Below are 20,881 nucleotides of genomic sequence, written 5' to 3'. Positions count from 1 at the left end.
GAGTGAACTCAGCCACTGTGGGCTGTTACCTTTCGCAAAACAGCCACAGCCAAACACACATACACACAGGTAAATAATCTGCCTGCCCATGAGATACAAGAAAGACACCCCAAAATGTCCCTCAACTCACTCCAGACACATACCCTCAGAGCCCACCCATTCCCCCTCTATGCAAAATAAACAAACTCTCCCACCCTCCATAGGGCTCAGCATCCCATGAATGCATATTATAGCTCACTACCCTTAGGCACTATTAAAGCTCTCCCAATTATGAAACCAACTACCTGCCCTTGGGGCTGAACTCCTGTCACCCACCCCCACCCCGTCCAGAAAAAAACCCCAACTTCTTCTTCTTGTTGTTATCATTATCATCTATTAATTTGTATGCCTCCCCTCATGCTCTGGGGAAAGCAAAATCCTGGACCCTACGGCCCCCAGATTCAGAGCTTGGAAAGAAGGGGGCACCCAACCTTCTTCAGCAACAGAATTTCTTAAGAAAACACCCCCTCCCAAATCCCTTAAAACAAAACAAAAAAATCCTCACTCAACCCCAGCTACTATGGGGGTTTTTTCCCATAGTGTTGGTGGGGAGACTCTCAAACCTATTCCGCCCCCCCGTGGGGAGGGCCAGAGGGTTGACCATCTTCTCTCTCCCCCCCTTGAAGAAACAGTGTTATCTGGGGCGGCTGTGGGGCGGGAGGGTCTCTTTCGATTCCTCTACATGCCCCTTCCCTTCATAATAAAGCCCAGGAATAAAAAGGAGGCTGTTGATAAATGGGGGGGGGGAAGCAACCCCCTTTTCTCTTTGCAACCCCCACCCCACTCTGAGGTGGGGGGGAAAGGATGGCTCACAAAGGAGGCGCCCCCCTCCCTGCCCCAGACTGAAGGCAGCCTCCCCCCGCCGCTCTCCTCGCGCCCCCTCGTGCCAGCGCCCCACCGACACCCCCGGGGGGGGTGAGGCGGCCGAGGGGGCCGGCTAGTCTCCCCCGGGGAGGCGGGAGGGGGGCGCCGGAGGGGCCCGCGGGGGGAGGGGGCTGGCGGGGCTGCGACTCACCTCACTTGCGGCTGCTGAAAAAATAAAAAAGGGAAATGCCTTTTGCAGCCGCCGCGGCCGTCAGGCGAGAGGGAGGAGGAAGAGGAGGCCGGCGCTGGCGGAGGGAAGGCCCGGGAGAAGAGGAGGAGGCGGAGCCGCGCAGCGCCCGCCCCTTCGCCCCGCGGGCCGGGGAAGGTGCTGGGATTCTAGGCTGCTCGCTGCTCTCGCCCCTTCTCCTCCCCGCTTCTATCCAGGGGCGCAGGCAGGAACTCTACACGCGCCCAGAGGCATCTCCGCAAGACCCCTTGCTTATTTGAATTTCGGACACAGCCCCGCTCCTTTCTTGCTCCCTGGCCTCCTCTGCCCCTCCAATTATCAAAGGGGAGAGCGCTCTGCATGCGCTCAAAGGAAACCTCCCGCATTGTCCTTGTTATAATATTGGGGGGCGGGGCGGTGTCAGTGTGATGGAAACCCTGCTAGGCCCCCTTTCTCAATTGCGATCCTGCGCCGAAGGGTAGGATATGGGCCAGGAAGCTCGCCAAAGCTTTGCCAAGGAGCTGGCTGGTTAAGTGCATGCTTAGGGTTGCCATATTTTTAAAAGTAAAATTGTTTGTCTTTTTTGTGGGGCGAACAAATCCAAGTTGTTGAGCTTTTTTTTTGTCTGCTGGGAACCTAACCCCCCAAATACTGCATTTAAGCTTTTTGAGTTGTTTTTCACTGCTTTTTCCACCGTGTTGCCATCCATCTGGGTTTTCCATGGCATTTTGCCAATTCAACAAAAATCGCCCCTGACACCATTTTTACCCCTCCAAAACAATTACATGTAAGGAATTTCCCTTACGTATGGCAAGCCTATGCATGCCCAAAGGATTGCTCTGTGCCGATGGTTGGGCCTTTCCCCGCACCCACCCCTCAACAAAGTGACCTCAAGGCGCTAGCCTAGTCAGTGTGTCTGGAGGTCCTGGGCTGCCCAGACAACAAGACCTCCCTATTGACCTCGCTGATGTGGTCCAAAAAAAGAGCAATATGTTTGGCACCAGCCTGGCTAGAAGGAGGCGTACAAAGTGTCATCCAACTGTCTTAATGACTCCATTCTGGATGATGATGATGGTGATAATAATAATACAGTGGTGCCTCACAAGACGAAATTAATCCGTTCCGCGAGTCTCTCCGTCTTGCGGTTTTTTCATCTTGCGAAGCACGGCTGTTAGCGGCTATTAGCGGCTTAGCGGCTTTAAGAAAAAGGAAACAAACTCGCAAGAACTCGCAAGACGTTTCATCTTGCGAAGCAAGCCCATAGGGAAATTCGTCTTGCGGAATGACTCAAAATAGGGAAAACTCTTTTGTCTAGCGAGTTTTTCGTCTTGCGAGGCATTCGTCTTGCAGGCACCACTGTAGTAATAATAATAATAATACAGTCAAGGGGTCTGATCTAGCAGTGACTGACCCGAAACAAGACCTTTCGGTTGTACTGGATAGTGATGGCAGTCATCTTGCATGGCTTTAAAAGATGATTGGACAAATTCACGGAAGTGACTGTTAGTGACAATAGTTATGCTCTGCCTGCAGGGTGAGAGGCAAGGGCTATGCTGGAGGATCAAGGGCTGTGCTGGAGGCCAGTTTGGAAGCCTTAGGGGAGCAGATTTGGCCCCAGGGCTGCTAGTTGCTGCTCCCTAATCTAATTGGTGCCTTTTTGTGTGTTTGAAGAAGAGTAGGCAGCTGTCTTCAGCTGCTTATGCCTGCCATGAATTAGTCTCGGTGGAGCTTTGGCACTTTTATCTTTTTGCTGCTGCAATGTAAACTGGCTTCTGGAACTTCCATTCCTCATAGGCCCATTAAAACACACATGCACAGCCAAATGACTGTAGATTTTTTATTTGGTGGTTCTGCCACATGTGCACCTTTGCATCAGATCTGTAGGTTCCCCCACATACGAGGTGAAGTAAGCCTTAACTGTGGCACCTGAGCCCTGCAATTCTTAACATAATCAAATAAACTGTGCTGGATTGAGAGGGGACTGACTTAGCAGCATTCTAGGTATTTACTTGTTTCTGGATTGAGCACGAATAGCAGTAAATCACTGCCGTGGCAGGTTTGTCCTCCTCCCTTTGGTGATCCAAGCATCTCTGGTGTGAGCTGACACCTTCTGCTCAGTCTTGAGTAGGACTCTGTTTTTGAATGGACTGTTCAGGGGCGCCGACTTATAAAAAATATTGGGGGAGCCCGCGAAAGCTCATGAATAATAAATAAGCTCATGAATATGCAGATAAAGTGGTGCCGCCTCCTCGTGAGCGAATAGGGGAGAGCGTGCTGCGCCTATTAATCAGCTCCGAAGGAAATTGGGTGGAGCTTTTGCTCGGGAGGGAGGGCAGGAGGCATGCAGCCCGACCCTGTGCATTTTGGGCTGGTGGAGGGGCGGCGGTGGCGCTCTGCTGGAGGGGCGCCCGAGATTATTGGGGGGGGCAGAGCCCCCCCAAACGAATTTTTGAGGGGGCTCGGGCCCCCTCAGGCCCCATGGAGTCGGCGCCTATGGGACTGTTTAGCCCAGGTCACTGCCCACAGCATTTTGCATTGGACTAAGTAAGACCTTGCATGGGACTTAGCCCTCTGAAGCAGCTGGGGCTAGTACTATGCCCTCCCTTTGAGCGAAAGAGAAATATTTCACCCAGACAGAGGTGAAAAGCTATTGACCTCACCATGTTGCCAGGCCTGACTGACATCTCTTTGAGACTTTCATTGGTTCCAAATTAAATTATATAGAGGGATTATATTTTTGTTGATTAATTGTGTGTACAGTGGTACCGTGGGTTAAGTACTTAATTCGTTCCGGAGGTCTGTTCTTAACCTGAAACTGTTCTTAACCTGAAGCACCACTTTAGCTAATGGGGCCTCCTCTTGCTGCTGTGCTGCCGGAGCACAATTTCTGTTCTCATCCTGAAGCAAAGTTCTTAACCTGAAGCACTATTTCTGGGTTAGCAGAGTCTGTAACCTGAAGCGTATGTAACCTGAAGCGTATGTAACCCGAGGTACCAGTGTATATATTTGGTTTTAGGCATGGCGGGAGGAATTTGATTCCTTTAATGTTTAAAGGCAAAACTACCCAATTTACACTTCTCTGAAACAATCCGCAAACCAATACATACTTCTCCAAATTTTGCAATGCAGTTCTGCAGGAAAGTAATATTTCTGAAAATATGTATACTCAGGTAAAGTGTGCATAGAAAAGCATATATTAGTGAAAATAAAATATAAAAATGCATTATATTAGGGGAAATGTAAATATTCAGGGAAATGAGCTTTGAAAAAAATATTTATAATAGGGGGAAAGGTGTACATCAGGAGAAATTCACACTAAAACAAGGGGGAAATGTGTACATTTATAATAGGGGGAAATGTGTACATTAGGAGAAAGTCACACTAAAACAAGGCCAAATTTTCACGAAGACTTCTAAAAAAGAAAATCTGCAAACTGACACCTACCCATCTATCCTGGCACCAAGTGGCATAATCAGAGTTCAAAGACACATTCGAATCAAGCAAAATCATTCAAGGAGGGCGCAAACCAGAGCCGAGGAAGGGCCTGGCGATAATTCTGAGGGCCAGATAGAAAGCTCTGGAGGGCCACATTCTGTCCCCATGCCTGCGATTCCCCACCCTTGTTCTACACGGACTGGCAGCAGCTCTCTCCCGGTCCTACCTGTGAATAAAAACAACAATAGCAGTAATAGGTGATGTTTCACAACTATGTCATATGAAACGACACTGTGTGAGAATACTTCCTGTGAATTGTGAATTTGGCGTAATTCACATGCAATACCCTCCCTGCAATAACTGGGGGAGGTGGATGAATTTGAAACCAAGAATCATTTCAAAGGAACTTGTCCTAAATGTCACAGGCACAAGGGAGTGAGGGGAAGACCTCGCAAACAGCCCAATGAGAGCTGAGCATCCTCAGCAGCAGAACCGACCCTCCCTTGAGGCAGGCTGAGGCAGCTGCCTCGGGTGGCAGAAGCCAAAGATGTGCCCCCCCCGTGGGAGCCCTGCCCACCTCACCACACAGAGAAGTGGTGCTGGCAGTTGTTTCTAGTGAGATCCCATGATATCTTGTGTGCTCTGCAAGATCTTGTGAGAGCTGCATGAGATCTCATTTCTTTGTGGGCAGTGCTGTGCTACCCAGGTAAGAGGGGCTTTGGCAGAGGGCAGTGTGATGGCATTAGGTCAGGGCAACGGCTTCCCGTTTCACCTCGGGCAGCAAAACGGGATGCACCGCAATGGGAGCCAACTCTGAGGTCCCTTCGTGCCCCAAATACAATATTGGGGGGGGGCTGCACCCCCAAGTTGATGGGCATTGCCATTTAAATGGTGTGTGGACACCGTGTCATGTGATGTGATTAATTATGTGGGGCAGGGCTTACTTGGGTCCCCCCAATATTTTATTCAAGTCAGCACACTCTTACTCAGCAGCTGCGAAATCCTACCTATTGGAAGAGGGGGAGGAAAAGGTGTGGGAGGGGGCAAAGAATGGGGCATGCCACACACTGCAACATTTTGTTGCTGTCCCCACTTGTAAAATTACTCTCGTGTTTTGCCGCTATATAGGCTGCTGCTACAACTGCTTTTTAAGGATTTTTAAAGAATTTTTAAAAAATTGCCATAGATCAGGCTTGGGAGGAATATGGCAACACAGAAAACACTGAAATGGCAGCTAGGGTGACTGTGGGCGACATCTAATGCTAGTCCTGCTCCGAGTAGACCCATCAAAGTGAATGAGCCTGACTAACTTGGATTCATTAATTCCAGTGGGTGTGCTCAACAAGCTTGTGTGTTATACTTCACTGAGGGCAGTCCGTTATCTGAAGGCCTGTCGATGGGCAGCCATCTATTTCCTTTCCCTTGGAAGGGCTCTTTTGTCCAAGTAGTTTAAAAATAAAAGAGCCCTGATAAGGGAGAGCAGCACAAGTTGGTTTTTTTAAGTGGTTGCCCAGCAACAGTGAACATCAGGTGTCAGACTGAGCAGGTCAGAGTCTTCCTCTCTAGGGCAAATTGTACTGTGTGCCTGTTTAAACGAAAGCAAGTATTTCTCCATTTGCATCTAAGCATATAAATTATCATGTACTTCTTTTTTAGTCCAGCTCACATTTGCATTAAACTCTGGTCTAGAACTCGCACAGCTTCTCCTGATTCAGATGTTATAGAGAAGAAGATTTGTGTATCCTGAGCGTATCAATCATGCTCCATACTTCAAAACTTCTAATGACTACTTCCACTGCCTTCATGTTAAACAGCAATGGTGCCCCATAGAACCCTATGGCACAGGGGCCGGAGAGTCAAAGAGCACTCCCTTAATGCTGATCTTTGGAGTCATTCAAGTAAGAAGGGAGGAATGGAACCAGTATAGTACAGTGCCTCCAATAACCACCCCACGCTTCCAGTTCAAACCAGTAGCGCCTCTGTAACACAGAGGATACCTATCAGCGCTCCTCCAGAGGATCTCAGTGGTTGGGCCAGACATGCAAGCCAGTTAAAAAGGAAAGGTACAGAACCCCATAATAAAAAACAAAAGATAAAAATTAATAAAACATTTAAAACAAATGCAACTAAATCAAGTGTCTAGATAGGGTTTGCTGAAGGAGAAATGCTTCCAGTAGGCATCTAAAACAGTATTGTGGAGGCACTTGCCTAATGTCAAGAGGCAGGGAGTTCCACAGCACCGGTTCTGCCACCCTAAATCACCCATTGCCATGGCAGAATGAATGGTGTGCGTTCCCCAGATTGATGCAGTCAAACAGGGGAGGCTTTGAAGGTAAGGAGAGTTTACGTCCAGTAAGAATGTTTGGGAAAGGCCATCAGGATGAATAGAGTTGCCCCCAAGTTCTATGAAACTAATCTGCCCTTTTCCTTTCTTGCCCTGCAAATATCTGAAAAGTCGTCGTCTTCTTCTTCTTCTTCTTCTTCTTCTTCTTCTTCTTCTTCTTCTTCTTCTGTGATCACCCTAGCAGAGTAAGATTGTCTTTCATAAAGAAAAGTAGAAGAAGGCTGGCACCTAGTGGCCATGGGGAGTAACAGCATCTTTGTGTGAATTTGAATTATTGCTCACTGGTTTCTTCTAGCAGGCATGCGGGGGGGGGGGTCAACATGGTGCAAACACACTGGCGGAGCCCTTCCTGCCGTGGTTCTTGCACCATACCAACCTCCCCACTGCCTCTCTCCTCCACCTCTTGGTAAGCAGCTGTGACCTACCTGCCAGGAAGTGAGCGTAGCAGCTCTGTCCCACAAGGTGAGCTTTTGCAGCCAGCAAAGGTTGGCCAAAACTGGAGTTGTATGTCCTGACTGGCTAGGGCTGGTCAATACTCTGGCCACTGCATTCTGCACCCGCTGTAGTTTCCAAACCTTTAAAGACGGGCCAATTGAAACCTTAAAAATAAATGCAATGCAATGCATATTGTACATTTTGCAGAGGCTAGAAGCAATGGGTGACCGTGAGCCTTGCTGTGAGACAAAGGATGTTTCAACGTACGTGTGTCCCTTTCCTTCTTCCTCCCACTCGCCATCAGTAAAATGCTGGCGGGTGTTTGAATAGGGAGGTGGCCTCCATCCATCCTATACGATCAGCCTCATGGCAAGGCAGACAGAGGGAGGTTGCAGAGGACGACTGGAGCCATTTGTCTTTGGTTATCCACAATATTAGAACTGAATTGTCACATGAGCAGACTGTCGAAGTGTTTGGTGGGCATCATGCATTACGCTTGCCTGCTTCTTCTCCGGTCTTTTCCACAGCTTGTCTCTGTTTGGAGCTGGGTGGCTGAGAGCACAGCTTTAACGTCTTAATTGTGGGGGAAATACAATATATACTGTTGCAGGGAGGGAAGCCTCGTTTTTTTCCTGCTTCCACTGCAAGAGAAGAGATATTGCAATTGGTTTAGAGAGCCACCTTGTGGACAAGGCCAGCCATTTACTTAGCAAACAAGTTTTGACATACAGAGGTACAGTACCTTGGGTTACAGACGCTTCAGGTTACAGACGCTTCAGGTTACAGACTCCGCTAACCCAGAAATAGTACCTTGGGTTAAGAACTTTGCTTCAGGATAAGAACAGAAATTGCACGGTGGCAGCAGCAGGAGGCCCCATTAGCTTAAAGTGTTACCTCTGGTTAAAAACAGTGTCAGGTTAAGAATGGACCTCCTAAACGAATTAAGTTCTTAACCCGAGGTACCACTGTACTGTATAGAGTGCTATGCTGTTGGTCTTCAGCTAGCTGGTCATAGGGTGGATTCCATTTGAAGAGTCTTCTGGATCAAATCCAGTTTAATTACCAAGAGCCAAGAGAAGAAAGAGCAGGAGGGGCCTTGGTGTCACCTATTCACAGTTAACACCCAGACCGCAGGCTGAGCAGGCAACCTGGTCACCTAATCAGTTTTCTCTGCCAGATGGAATGTATTGTATATTTCTATTTGAATTACAGTAATTATTTCTAAATTTGCAGCTACATGTATAAATTAGCACAGGCAAATTTTATGCAAATTGGTGCCCTATTTTGTTCATTTTTTTTTGAAAAAAACAAGAACAAAACTTGCTGGTGCATTTTCTTTATTTTAGTAATGTGTGAGTGGCCGTCCACTTCAAGTCAGTCATTACAGCAACAGTAACCACTATAAAAAGTATGCAGATCTTCAAGTGCATTATGTGGGGTGGACTAGATGACCCTTGGGGTCCCTTCCAACTCTACTGTTCTCTGATTCTAAGTGCACATTGGGGTGTCAGTGGGTCCCAGGTATGAAAAGGCTGGTGAGTCTTTCTCTAGGAGCATAAATCATTCTGTGGGTAAGTTTCTCTGTTGCAATGAGAACTTTCTCCCCCTTATGCAAATTGCAGTCAAGTTGCCCTCAGTCCAGATCAGGACCAAAGCTGGGGGCAAAGGCTTAAAGTTCCCCTACCCACCTGCCAGGGGCCCAGTATGGATCACACCAATTTAGGAACCAGATATCCTCAGATATTTCTTCACTTAGGCTCCATTTCTGAATGCACTTACCAGAGAGCAAAGACTCCTCCAGACATCTTTCTCACTGAGCATTCACCATGATTTGTGCTCATGATATCTAGCTGAATGAAGCTGAATGAAGCTGAATGTTGGAAGGTGCAAGACAGACAAAAGGAAAGTCCTTCGCAAAGCGCATAGTTAACCTATGGAACTCCCTCCCGCTGGAGGCAGTGATGGCCACCAATATGGATGGCTTGAAAAGAGGATTAGACAAACCCATGGAGGAGGGGGCTGTCAGTGGCTACTAGCCATGAAGACTAGGCTCTGCCTGGGCGGTAGTCAGGCTTATGAATACCAGTTGCAGGAAACCACAGGAAGGGAGAGTGCTCTTGTGCGCGGGCCCCGAATTTCAAAGGGACATGCTTCTGGGTGAACATGCGGAGTGCGGTGGGCTGCATTTTCAGAGGCTCTGGGGCCTCGTGTGGAGCACATCTGCTTCAAATCATGAATTTCCACAACAGCTGGGCGCTCGCTCGCTCTCCCCCCCCCCCCCCGTGTTTGCAAGAAAGGTGATGAAAAGTACAGGAGCCGGGCTGAGCCAAAGCGAGTGGGGGAGCTCTCACTCCTGGCTTCCTACAGAGCTCTGATAAGGGGCAAGAAGGGGGAAGAGGGAGAAGGAGAAAGGGCAGCTCTCAGCAAACACACATGCAAGTGACTCCAGGGAGGGCAAAAAAAGGGGGGCAGCAAATGGATGGCAGAGACACAGAGAGCAATGTGGAGGAAATGCTGGCATGCCTTTCAGCCCTAGACATTTGTCCACTACCTACCCCATCTTTGCTCTGGGGTCTCAGGCAGAGGTTTCCCCCGGGACCTGCTTCGACAGGGATCAATCCTCAGGTCATTGGTGTATTATTATTGTTGCCTTTTTTGTTTTGTTTCTATTGCTGTTTTAAATTGGTTTTTATGGTAGGCCACTTTCAGTTACTTTTGTAAGAAAAGCCACAAACAACCACTACCACCCTGGAATTTGTTTAACCAAGTGGGAAGTGCAACTAAATGTTGCAGTGTGAAGAAAGATGCCAGGCAACGGGGAGACCCTTGAATTCACAGAATTCAGGAGAGTGAGATGGGTGGAAAGAAGATGATGAGAACTAGGTGTGGGGGAGCAGGGGAAGGATATGCTACCCTAGAGCAACGCTATGGGTGTTGGAGGGGGGAGTAGTATTATTGTATTCACATGCCTGTGTGAAGCCCAAAAGCAGGACCCGGGTACAAAGCTACCCTGCAGTTCCCAGCAACTAGTATTCAGAAACATTGTGGCCTCCCCTGGTGGAGGCAGAGCCATTGAGAGCCTACTCCTCCATGAACTTGTTGAACCCTCTTTTAAAGCCATCCAAGTTGGTGGCTGTCCCTGCCTCCTGTGGGAGTGAGTTCCATAGTTTAACCATGGGCTGCATGAAGGACGACTCTCTTTTATCAGTCCTGGATATTCCAACATTCAGCTTCACTGCATGTCCTGAAGTTTTAGTGCTATGGGAGAGGGAGAAAAACACTTTTCTCTATCCACTTTCTCCATGCCTTGCTAAATTTCACATACATCTGTCCTGCCTTTTCTTTCTTACCTTTCCTCTAAACTACAAAGCCCTACATTTTGTCATCTTTCCTCATAGGGGAGTTGCTCCCCTTGATCATTTTACTTTGCCCTTTCACTGAACTTTCCTCAACTCTACAGTATCCTTTTTGAGGCTATGGCATCCAAAACGGCAGCATGAAAAGGACATCCCTTATGTTTCTCCAAAGCGAGGATTATCTTGTCAAGGAAGCCTCAAAATCTGCTGTCTCCCCCACCCCCGCCAAATGCCTCTACAAAATTCTCTACTTCAAAAGTTATCAAGAGCAAGCCAAAAGCTTTCAGGTCCTCTTTCATGCCTTCTGAATGAAGAAAGAATAAAAATAATACTAAAATCTGCTTTTATTAGATTATCTTTTGATGAAGATCCCAGTGGGGCGGAATGCGGGCAGTGGGGGTGGGGGGAGGCCGGAGGAGAAGAAAGCCCTGGGAGGGAAACTGACGGCAAGAGCAGCAGCCTCTCTCCGCCACACCCCTGGCAATCTGGTTTTGATTTCTGCAGAATTCATCCCACCCATTAAGTGGTAGGAAGAGTGAGACGCCTCCTGCTGCTGTGCTGTGCTGATGATCGGTAGCTTTGACATGATGCTGGTGGAACTTTGCTGATCCATCACCCCCCACCCAGGGACAAGGTTAGCCATCAAGGCTCTGGACCAGCTGTGGGCCTGGGAGGGAGGGAGGGAGGGAGGGAGGGGGGCGGCCTGCTTCTGTCAGTGGAAGGATCATGAGGTCATCAAATAGCTCTGGGCAGGGCTGTCAACCGCAGCGGCTCCTGCAAACTGCTCCCTGGCACACCCCATTTCTTATTTAAAGCCGCGATCCAGAAACTCCCCGTTTCTTCCGCAGCGCTTCCCCATTCATGCTCATTACAACAGCATGAATGTAGCAAAAAGTTGGCTTTGGCAGATATATTTAAAGCTGTGATTCATGCAGAGTTAGATCTAAATTTGTACCCTTCATTAGAAACAGATGCCCGGGTTTCTCCTGATTTTTCAAAGGGGGTTTACTTTACAGATAATATATACTGCATGTTGCGTCGGAGACGATGCTCGCTGTGCCGTACATTAAAGGGAAAATTTGGCTGGCCACATTTCATCTTCAATTTTAAGTCTCGTAAAGGAACAGAGAGGCTCGAGTTTCTGTGCAAGAGAGGAGAGGACGGGGCTTGGGTAAGACACACACAGATATCAGATGTGGCACATTGTGAAAATAGACCGGGTGTTGCTGCATTACTCAGCGAACACCCACTGGGAGATCTGTAGCTGATAGGATGTATTTTTCCCCCTACTAAATTAATAAGGCATTTACTCCATTCAGTAGCTGCTGACATGTTTCTCTGCTAGCACCGCTTATACTTTTGGCCACTTGGAGGAAAGGAAATCCTCTCCTCGATGGCTAGCTCTGGGTTAACTAGGTTAAAAGCCGATACCTAATAGTAACCCAGTATCCTGCTCCCAACTGTGGATGGCTCAAGAGGGCATGGGGCAGGCAAAAAATATGTTGTGCCCTATTCCCTTTAATTCACTTCTGGCTTCTGACAACCTGGTTGTTTCCTAGGACAGGAACAGGGAACCTGTGGTCCTTCAGATGTGGCTAGACCCCTGCTTCCATCAAGCCCCAGCCAGCATGACCAATGGTCAGGGATGATGGGAACTCAAATCCTCGTTCCTGTGCCAGGAAGTTCAGCGTTACCTTCCTTATCCAGGCGTAGCTGCAGGCAAATGCCAACGACCATTTAGGAAGGCAGAAGATTTTTAGAATGTCTGCTTTTATTTTGGGCAGTGTGCAATGGACATCATTGCCAAGCCCAAGGAAATGCCTTCTGTTCAGAGAAGGTACTTTCCAGTGACTCGTGCTGATATTAAATTTCAATTTGATTTTTGGCCACCATTTTTATTTATTTATAAAAAATATGTATATAGTGCTGTATTATCCAAATATATCACAGCAGTTTACAATAGCATAAATAAAAACAGGTTAAAAGCAAAAGAATTAAAAACCATGAGCCCCCTGTCCTATTTTAAAAATATTCTGGGGCATCCCTGGCTGAGAGAGACAAAGGATAGGGTGACAAAGGCATACTATGCCCAGCCCATCTGAGCAGGAAGAAAAACAAATTCTCTCTCAAAAGCAACTTTTGTCTGATATGCAAAGCAGGAAGTTGCAAATCAGGAATCCCTTTTCTCTTTCCTCCTTTGTTTGCTCACTTGGACAGGTACAGTTGAGAAATTAAACATTGTCAAGACACCCGAGAAGGGCATTTCAAGAGGCTTGCAAGCAAATCCTGTGACTTGCGGCCCGTTTAAGGTGGAGCAACTTACAAACCCAGGGGGATCTACACACAACCTCAACAAACCTGTGTTCCCAAACCTGTGTATGCTATACTTGTCTTTGATTAAAGGATTTGGAGGGGACATTGTGGGCTGTCTAGTCCAACCTGATGCTGGAAACCTAGAGCTAGAATGCCAACAAATGGCTGTAGAGCTTCTGCTTGAAGATCTCCCATGAGGGAGACAGCCCACCAGTAGCAGTCAGTGCGGTAGGACAGAACTACGGAGCTACTTCTGGCACTAGAATTCGGGCACATCTAATGAAGCTGAAAGTTGGAAGCAATATGCTTCTGAAAATACCAGTTTCTGGAAACAGCAGAAGTGGAGAGTGCTTTGCGCTCAAGTCCTGCATGTGAGCTTCCCAGGCATCTGGTTGGCTACTATAAGAACAAAATGCTAGGTTAGATGGACCATTGGCTTGTTTCAGCAGCCTCTTCTTATTGGTGCATGTTTATGATCTTGTAATTTTATAATATTTTAATTATCTGCAAGGGGATTGTAACTGGACTATTGTGCAGGGTTAACATATGTAATATTGTGTTCTGTGGCAATTGATGATGGTTGAACAGTGTTTTCGAAGCTACCAGTGTGAGTTTGACCAAACTGTGGGAGGCAGTGGAAGACAGGAGTGCCTGGTGTGCTCTGGTCCATGGGGTCACAAAGAGTCGGACATGACTAAACAACAACATGGCAATTGATCTGCCTTGGTCATGCATGAACAACAGCCATGGAGCTTACGGTACTTTTTACAAGTGGATATCCAGCACAATAAAGCAGTGAGTGTTGGACCAGAGTGGCCTGTGTTCAAATCCCCAATTCAACTGTGAAGCTTGCTGTGTTCCCTTGGTGCAGCCACTATTTCTGTCCCCTACACTGTTGACCTGTGGCCATACACAGACTCTGAGCAGCCTAATGGGGTGTTATAATATAAAGGCAGAGCTGAGGAAGAATCAGGTCTACATATTCCCTGTTTGCACGTTGTTTTACAGTAATCATTCAGTGCTTGGAACTAGTTGCTTTGGTAAAACCCTGAATTTGTTGAATAGAGCTCATATACACTATCAGCATTATTATTAAAACATGACCCTCCGCTTGCGTGGAAACTATTTTACAAGACTTTTCCCACGCTTGATTCTTTCAGCTTATAGTGTACAGGAGTGGGGTGGGAGAATGGCACAGTACTGTAGCATCCCTTGGTTTGGAAAGCACATGACTCACTTCCTAAAGCTGTTGTGTGTGTCCCCCCCGACAGGCAACCACTGTTTAAGAGAACTGCTCTAAGTTTTGATCTTATTTAGCGTGTGTGCTTTGGTCACAAAAATAGTTTTCTGTGGTTAATAGGAGAACTGGGACTAGAGTTTTTACGTAGAAAATAGCAAGCTTGTAATCTCCACAGTCACATTTCTAATGTGGCTGAATACATTTAAGAATCTTAAATTCCACAATAAGAGATTCACTTTGGAGAAAGAGAAAGGTGAATTTGGAATTTTAAGAGAAAAATGTCCTGAGACTGGCCAGGAAGAAACACAAGAAAGTGCTTTTTACAAAAATGAAATGACAAATGTAGAACAGTGTATGTGTGTGTGTAGGGTGTGTGTGTTATAAATAAGCAGCTGGTGCATTCTCTTCCTCTCTTTTGCATTTTGGTTACACTGCACTTTTAAACATTACAGATCAAATACAAATTCGATGTTAATATTTAACACCCAAAGAAACATTTCACTCTCCTCTTCCATTTTATCACCATTCAGTGAAGCAGTGGCACATGAAAGAAAGAACAGACTAAGTAGATTGCACTGTCAAAATGTGTATTCAAGTGCAGATGCTAACTGACTTTTGTTCTACAGTATGCGCAAACCGGTGGGAATGTATTCAAATATACACCCCACTGAAAGTGTAAAAATATGGAAGATGCCTTTTACTGAGCCAGACCATTGCTCCATCTAGCTCAATTTGATTTACACCAGGGCTTGGCAACCTAAGGCCCATGGGCCACAAGCGGCTCACAGGGGTCATTTAACTGGCACATGAACTGAGCCGCCTGCTTAGCGAGTCCCTGTGCGCTGCACCAAGCCGGTGCGGGGATGGACTTGCTTCCGTGGTACTGGAAATCACACTTGCGCAGATGCAGACACCAGAAAATGCGTGCGCATGTGCTCACACACACACGCAATCTGGCCCATGGAGGGATCTCCACTGGAGTGAACCAGCCCAGGCAGGGTAAACCTTGCTGACTCCAGAATTTCAGACAGGACTGGCTCCTCCTCCTTGCTTACAATTGTATGTACTGTTTTCTGTTGGCATTTGAAGATCCAAGGGCAGTGTGTACAAGCACCGCCCTTGGCATCTCTCCCACATAAAGACTTTAAAAAAGCTCTCATCAACAAAAAATCCCCTCTGCTTCCATGTATTTCCTGCTACAGTCTTCATGACAGCTATTTCCCTGTAATATGTAAAGTTAAAGAAATGTGTAGTGCTTAGAAGCTGCTAAATGTTCTTTTCAGTATGCACCTGTGTGTCCTCTGGCTATTTTTGACACCTGCTATCCAAGAAAGCTATGTATACAGCTATATTATTTGTACTAATAGAACAGCAGGTGAACTCATTGGCATGTGGCTTTGGCATTGACTCTAAACATAAAAACAGCCCCCCCCCACGCCAGTTTTTTGAACAGCAGGGCTATATTATATTACGAGAAAAAGAAAAGAAAGGCAGCAGTGTTCAAATCTCTCTGAGACAGTGAGCATTTTCAATAAGCATTTGTGGAAACAGGTTAAAAAACACTTGCACCAGAGTCTTCCTTGAAATATATTTTTACCTCTAAGTTGTGCTAAAGGTATTGTTCTAACTCAATACCTTATGCATCCACCTATCCAAAGTCTTTATATTGAATGTATTTTCTCCACCACAGTAAAAAGGCTAGAGAGCTTGAATTTGAGAAGCAGATTTGCCGACTGTTCAGTGAGAATCAGATCAATTCTGCCATTAAATTCTTAATGAAGTGTCATCCCAAGCCCTTATATAGTGCATTGAAAAGCTGAATGCAGTAGAAAAGTGACATTGAGCACCTCAGTCGAAACAAATGCAAAATAAAAGAATGCCCTGACATGGGATAGTAATGCAGCTGGAGGAGGAGGAGAGGACAGCGCATAAAGAAAGAACTGTGAGTGGAGAGGAGCCCTTTCCGCATCCTCTGGACTCCCTGGGGAACTCAACAAATCTGCTGTACCTGGAGCTGGGTGTGGAGAGTGGAGCTGGATGGGACACAGCTGTGGGCAGCCTGAGGAAGTACCATGTACCTTGGGTCTGCCCATAAAAAGCAAGCGTAGAGTGAGAGAATGTAATCTGTTTTGGAAGGATGCTCGACTTCTGAAACATTTGCATTCTGAGGCGTGGCTTCTGACTGGCACTTACTTCCAGGTTTTCGACGTTCAGGAGCTAAAACATTCAGGAACGGAGCAGTTCGAGAACCGAGGTTCCACTCTGTGTGTGTGCAATGTATTTGTAATATTTTGTTTAACTTGTCTGTTGCTGCTTTAGATTTTTGTACACTGCTTAAATATATTTTTAATATATTAAGCAGTATATAAATTAAATAACCAAAAATCAAAATAGGCATTCTGCAACTGTAATGGATGGAGGGGAGGTCTGGGGTTCTTCATACAGCCCCATGACGTCAAAGACTGATTGTTCTTAAATTGGATCTGTAGGGCAAGCTAAATGATCTCAGAAGAAGAGCATTCTTGCTCTCTGGTGATGGTGAGCAACTCCTACCTATCAAGGCAATGGAGGGAGGGAAGATGTCAGAAGTAGATTTCAAAACTGGTTTCTGGGTGTTTCAGAACCTAATCAAAAGATACAAAATGTAACTTTTAAATATCTATTAATTGTATGATTTAACTCTTGACTAAACTTCTCTAGTCTCAACTTGTATTAGCAAAATTCTTAAAAGGGAAATAAAAGGATTAAAACAGCCCTGAGATGCCACAGTAAGCAACCCACAAGTCCCCTAAAAATGATAGTACTTTGGAATATTTGCCGAACTGTCCTTTATCTCTAAGCATACAATGGCACGTGTCAGCACTTGACAGTTACATATTACAAAGTAATTTACAACCACTTTGTTTCACTCACATAAGTTTATTATAAACGTAAGGTTAACATAGCACAAAAAGATAGCAAAAGCAATCTTGAAGCTTAAGGCAACTCTTAAAGAGATGAGTTTGAAGATGATGCAACTCTTGTTTAAATAGAAATTATGAAAAAATATCAAATTGCATCAATAACTTAAAAGTTTTTAAGTTTAGCAGGTCTGCACTAGCTAGCACAGGGAGAGGGCTTGTGATCTTAATGCCAGCATTAAGACATGGTGGCCCAGTTTGGACAACTGTATCTTGGCTCAAGCCAATATGTGAATAAGTCTATTGCCTGGGCACACAGCACCTTTGTTCCTCCCTTGACGATGCAGGTAGTAAAACCAGGAAACCTGTAACTATCATTAGTTACAGTAGCAAAGGGGCTGTGTGCGTGAGCAAAACAGCTATTTTTATATTGGGCTATTAAGCTGAGATATGATCATTCAAACATGGCCATTAAGTAGCCAAATTCTAGATAATAGGGGGAGAAGGTTATTTACACACAGACAGCAAAGGTATATATGCAATAGTATAATTTGTGTACTCATGATTTGAAACTACTATCAGAAGTAATCAGGAAACACCATACTATTTGAAATACAAAGGAAAGGAACATCACTGACAAAAATGGAACAGCAACAGAAAACTACTTTTTGGACCATTCTTTCTTCACTGGATGAGGAAAATGTGCATGGAAAAAATATTAACATGAGCAACATATTTCTATTTAATGGATCTGTTTGGGACAGAACCTATGGATGACTGTTAAGAGTATTAAAAAAAGATTCAGAGTTGTCATATCCAGGGAAGTTGTTCAGATATTTGTAATTGTTATAAGTTCAACTACCAGCATTGACAAGGAATGTTGCATTCTACTCATATTAACACAGAAAATGAATGTTGTGGTTTAAAGCCTAAAATGATAATTTAGATTAGATTGATGTTCACGCCACATAACAAATGGAGAAACAAAACTGGTTTGACACAAGATTTGGTAAACAGTGCTCTTGGGTAATATAATAGAAGAAAGCAGGGACTGAAGTGCAAAAGTGAACAATCCTTAATAATTATTTTCTCCAAATCTTACGCTACTGGAAAGTATCATAATAAAATTGTTAAGTAACAAAAAAACACACCAAAGGCAACTTTGGGCCAATATGAGACTGTTTTGCATACAATTCAAATGTCTCAATTCGTATTTTAATCTAAGCTAAAGAATAGGATACAAAAAGAGTTAAGCAGCTACTTTCAACATGATTGTATTCAAGATATCAGCTTCACCCTCAGCCATCATAGACTAATGTCAAATGCAATCAGAAAGATGGAGTATCCCATTTCAGATTTTTACAGAGTCCCTGAAGAGCCATACTGCAATGAGTTCCAATCAGTTTCAGCAGGTTATCTGAACTACATTAACTACAACTAGTAACTGCAGAACAGAATCTACAACAGAATGTGCGGACAGATTAAAATCTCATTTAGACATTTTGCCATCTAAAACATTAACTTTAAGTTAACAATATTTCATGGTATATTGGAGTGTGGTTTTTTTAAAAGTTTATAAACATGTAAATCAGTAAATCAATTGACAACACTCTTACTTGGTCTAGGCTGCATAATGTAAAAAGAATAAAATATGTTGAAAGTTAGAGAAGAGAAAGTGCATAAAAAGACAATACCACAAAGAATGCATGTGTAAAAGCAAGAACATTATGACAAACAAACTTCCAAAAGCCCATATAAAAATTATTTTGAAAGTTTTTGTTTTTTAAAAAAGTCACAAAAAACTTTATTCTGCAACGTTTGACCTATTTTGAAATGAATGAATATTACAGTTGAGGAATTGTTTTTATAGCTGCATTAAATGTTCTCGTCACTAAAATAGTGCCAACAAAATTATAAGCTTGCATAGAGAAACAAGAATTTCAAATCCCCATTGGCAACATGCTTAAAGAAAAGAAATGCAGATAATACAACACAAACATAGTGCAAACCATGGCGGGACATGATAGTTTGGTTGCTGCAGGTCAGGGAATAGACTATAGTATATACCCAGTTATCACAGTTTCTGGTCTTTTAATTCCATCATTTGCCAAGTTTAAGCGTCACACTCATGGCACAGCCGTTGTTCACTTAACGCAGTTTGAGATCATCACCACCTCCTAGGGTTGAGCCAGGACTAGGGTCTTGTTGTCTTCTTGCCTGAATTAAGATGGAAAGGTAGAGAAAGGAGGAAGAGAGTTAAAATGTATTGAATATTTTAAAGCAAAACATGGTTTCAAATGGTGTATATTAATATTCATTCTAAACCAGCACTATGAATACTTGACAAAAATGGTCCTCTCTATCCCCATGCTCTTCCCCAGAATGGCCATGACACACTTTTCCTCAAATCAAAAAGGGCCCCATAGAGCTAGCAGGGCTGGCTCTCCCAGCTATTAAAAGGGTTAGGATATGAGGTGGCAGTCTTAACCCTGGGAAAGGGAAGAACAAGCATCTCTGCCACTGCTGTCACTTGGTTGTAAGCCGTTTCTACTTACGCCACAGGAATGGAAATTTTACTTTTCTTTTTAGTGGGGGCATAAAGACCATTTACATGTACTCACCTTCATCCAAATATTCTAATATAAAGACCAGACCTTATGAAAACCTGTAGAAGTCATTTTTTGGCTTTGCTCAGACAGGAATTTATAAATCATGAAGGAAACAGTGGCCCAGTTCAGTCATAGAGGGGAAACCAGTGGTTCCCCTTATGTCTAACCTGGGCTAGTATTGATTCTATTCAGAAAGACAAAAAGAGGAAATTGACAAAAACTTAAAAACAGCACGAAGGATGCATTTATTAAATGGCAAGTGACATTTCTGACAACCTGCTTTCATTGAAAAAATGAATTTTGTTAAAAAAAAGTAAAGCAAACATCATTAAGCAAAACTAGAAATAATAATAATATTTCTCTACCACTCTTCATTTGAGAATCACAGAGCAGTTTACAATATAAAAACAAAAATACATAACATAGTAACAAATGAAAACAATACTCCCCCAGTTAGCCAAAGGCCTGGGAGGACTGCTTTTGCCTGCACCTAAAGATATGTAACAAAGGTGCCAGGTGCAACTCCTCTCCCCACCCCACATCTGCTCTGGAGGATTCCCCAACCTGCTGGAATAGATTTTAGGGGCAGACTGGAAGCTGAAGGAGGGAGAAGAGAAAAAGGAAGTGCCTTTTGCAAAAGCAGAAGTCTGCTGTGCAGGTGGGATGCCACAGTTGGATATCATCCTTATATTTTTATCCCTTTTTATACCCAAGAGACTACAAAAGAGCCTCAAAATGAAATCAGTCACAGCATTTTTTTCTGTATGCTACAAGGAGCTGCAAATCTCTGCTTCTAACAGTTGCACTCTTTGTTGGTAAAGAAAAGCGGAGTCTGCTGTTTGTTATGACTATTCCTCTGGCCTTGCCAGATAATCATAGACAAGGTCTTGGGAAGCTGACCCCAAGAACAAGTGCTCAAGTGTTTATATCAGGCCCAAGCCCACCAAGGGCCAGTGAAAATCTCAGTGAAGACAGTTGTCAACACTGAAGCTACACAAATCGCTTGTAAGGAGTTTCACCAGTTGCCAGCAGAAGAAGGGAAAGGATTCTCTGGCAATAGAAGGGATCATAAGATTTTGTCTGTTTCCTCATGCTTTGTTCTTTATTTTCCTGACCCTGTTAATGAAAAACCTGTTAAGGAGCAACTTTGGTGGTCTTCATTGCCCATCTGAATCCTAAA

At 44.8% G+C, this 20,881-nt stretch overlaps 2 protein-coding genes across 5 annotated transcripts in view; both read right to left on the bottom strand.

Moving 5' to 3' along the window:
• Positions 1-1,149, bottom strand: part of PHAF1 (phagophore assembly factor 1) — a 45,053-nt gene extending 43,904 nt beyond the window's left edge. Inside the window, exon 1 of the mRNA XM_082232365.1 lies at positions 1,055-1,149. The gene's annotated coding sequence lies outside the window, so the exon portion shown is untranslated. The remainder of the gene's footprint in view (positions 1-1,054) is intronic.
• Positions 1,150-17,091: 15,942 nt separating this feature from the next.
• The window catches only part of CBFB (core-binding factor subunit beta), a 39,429-nt gene continuing 35,639 nt past the window's right edge, over positions 17,092-20,881 (bottom strand). For all 4 annotated transcript variants that reach the window (XM_082232401.1, XM_082232399.1, XM_082232400.1 and 1 more), the window contains exon 6: positions 17,092-19,309. In XM_082232401.1, coding sequence (XP_082088527.1) covers positions 19,287-19,309 — 23 coding nt within the window. In that variant the 3' untranslated portion in view covers positions 17,092-19,286. The remainder of the gene's footprint in view (positions 19,310-20,881) is intronic.

This window comes from Podarcis vaucheri, assembly GCF_965113315.1.
Source record: "Podarcis vaucheri genome assembly, chromosome: 7".
In the NCBI taxonomy this organism is placed as follows: domain Eukaryota; kingdom Metazoa; phylum Chordata; class Lepidosauria; order Squamata; family Lacertidae; genus Podarcis; species Podarcis vaucheri.
Note: the sequence above shows the minus strand (reverse complement) of the source record. Positions and strands in the feature narration are given on the sequence as shown.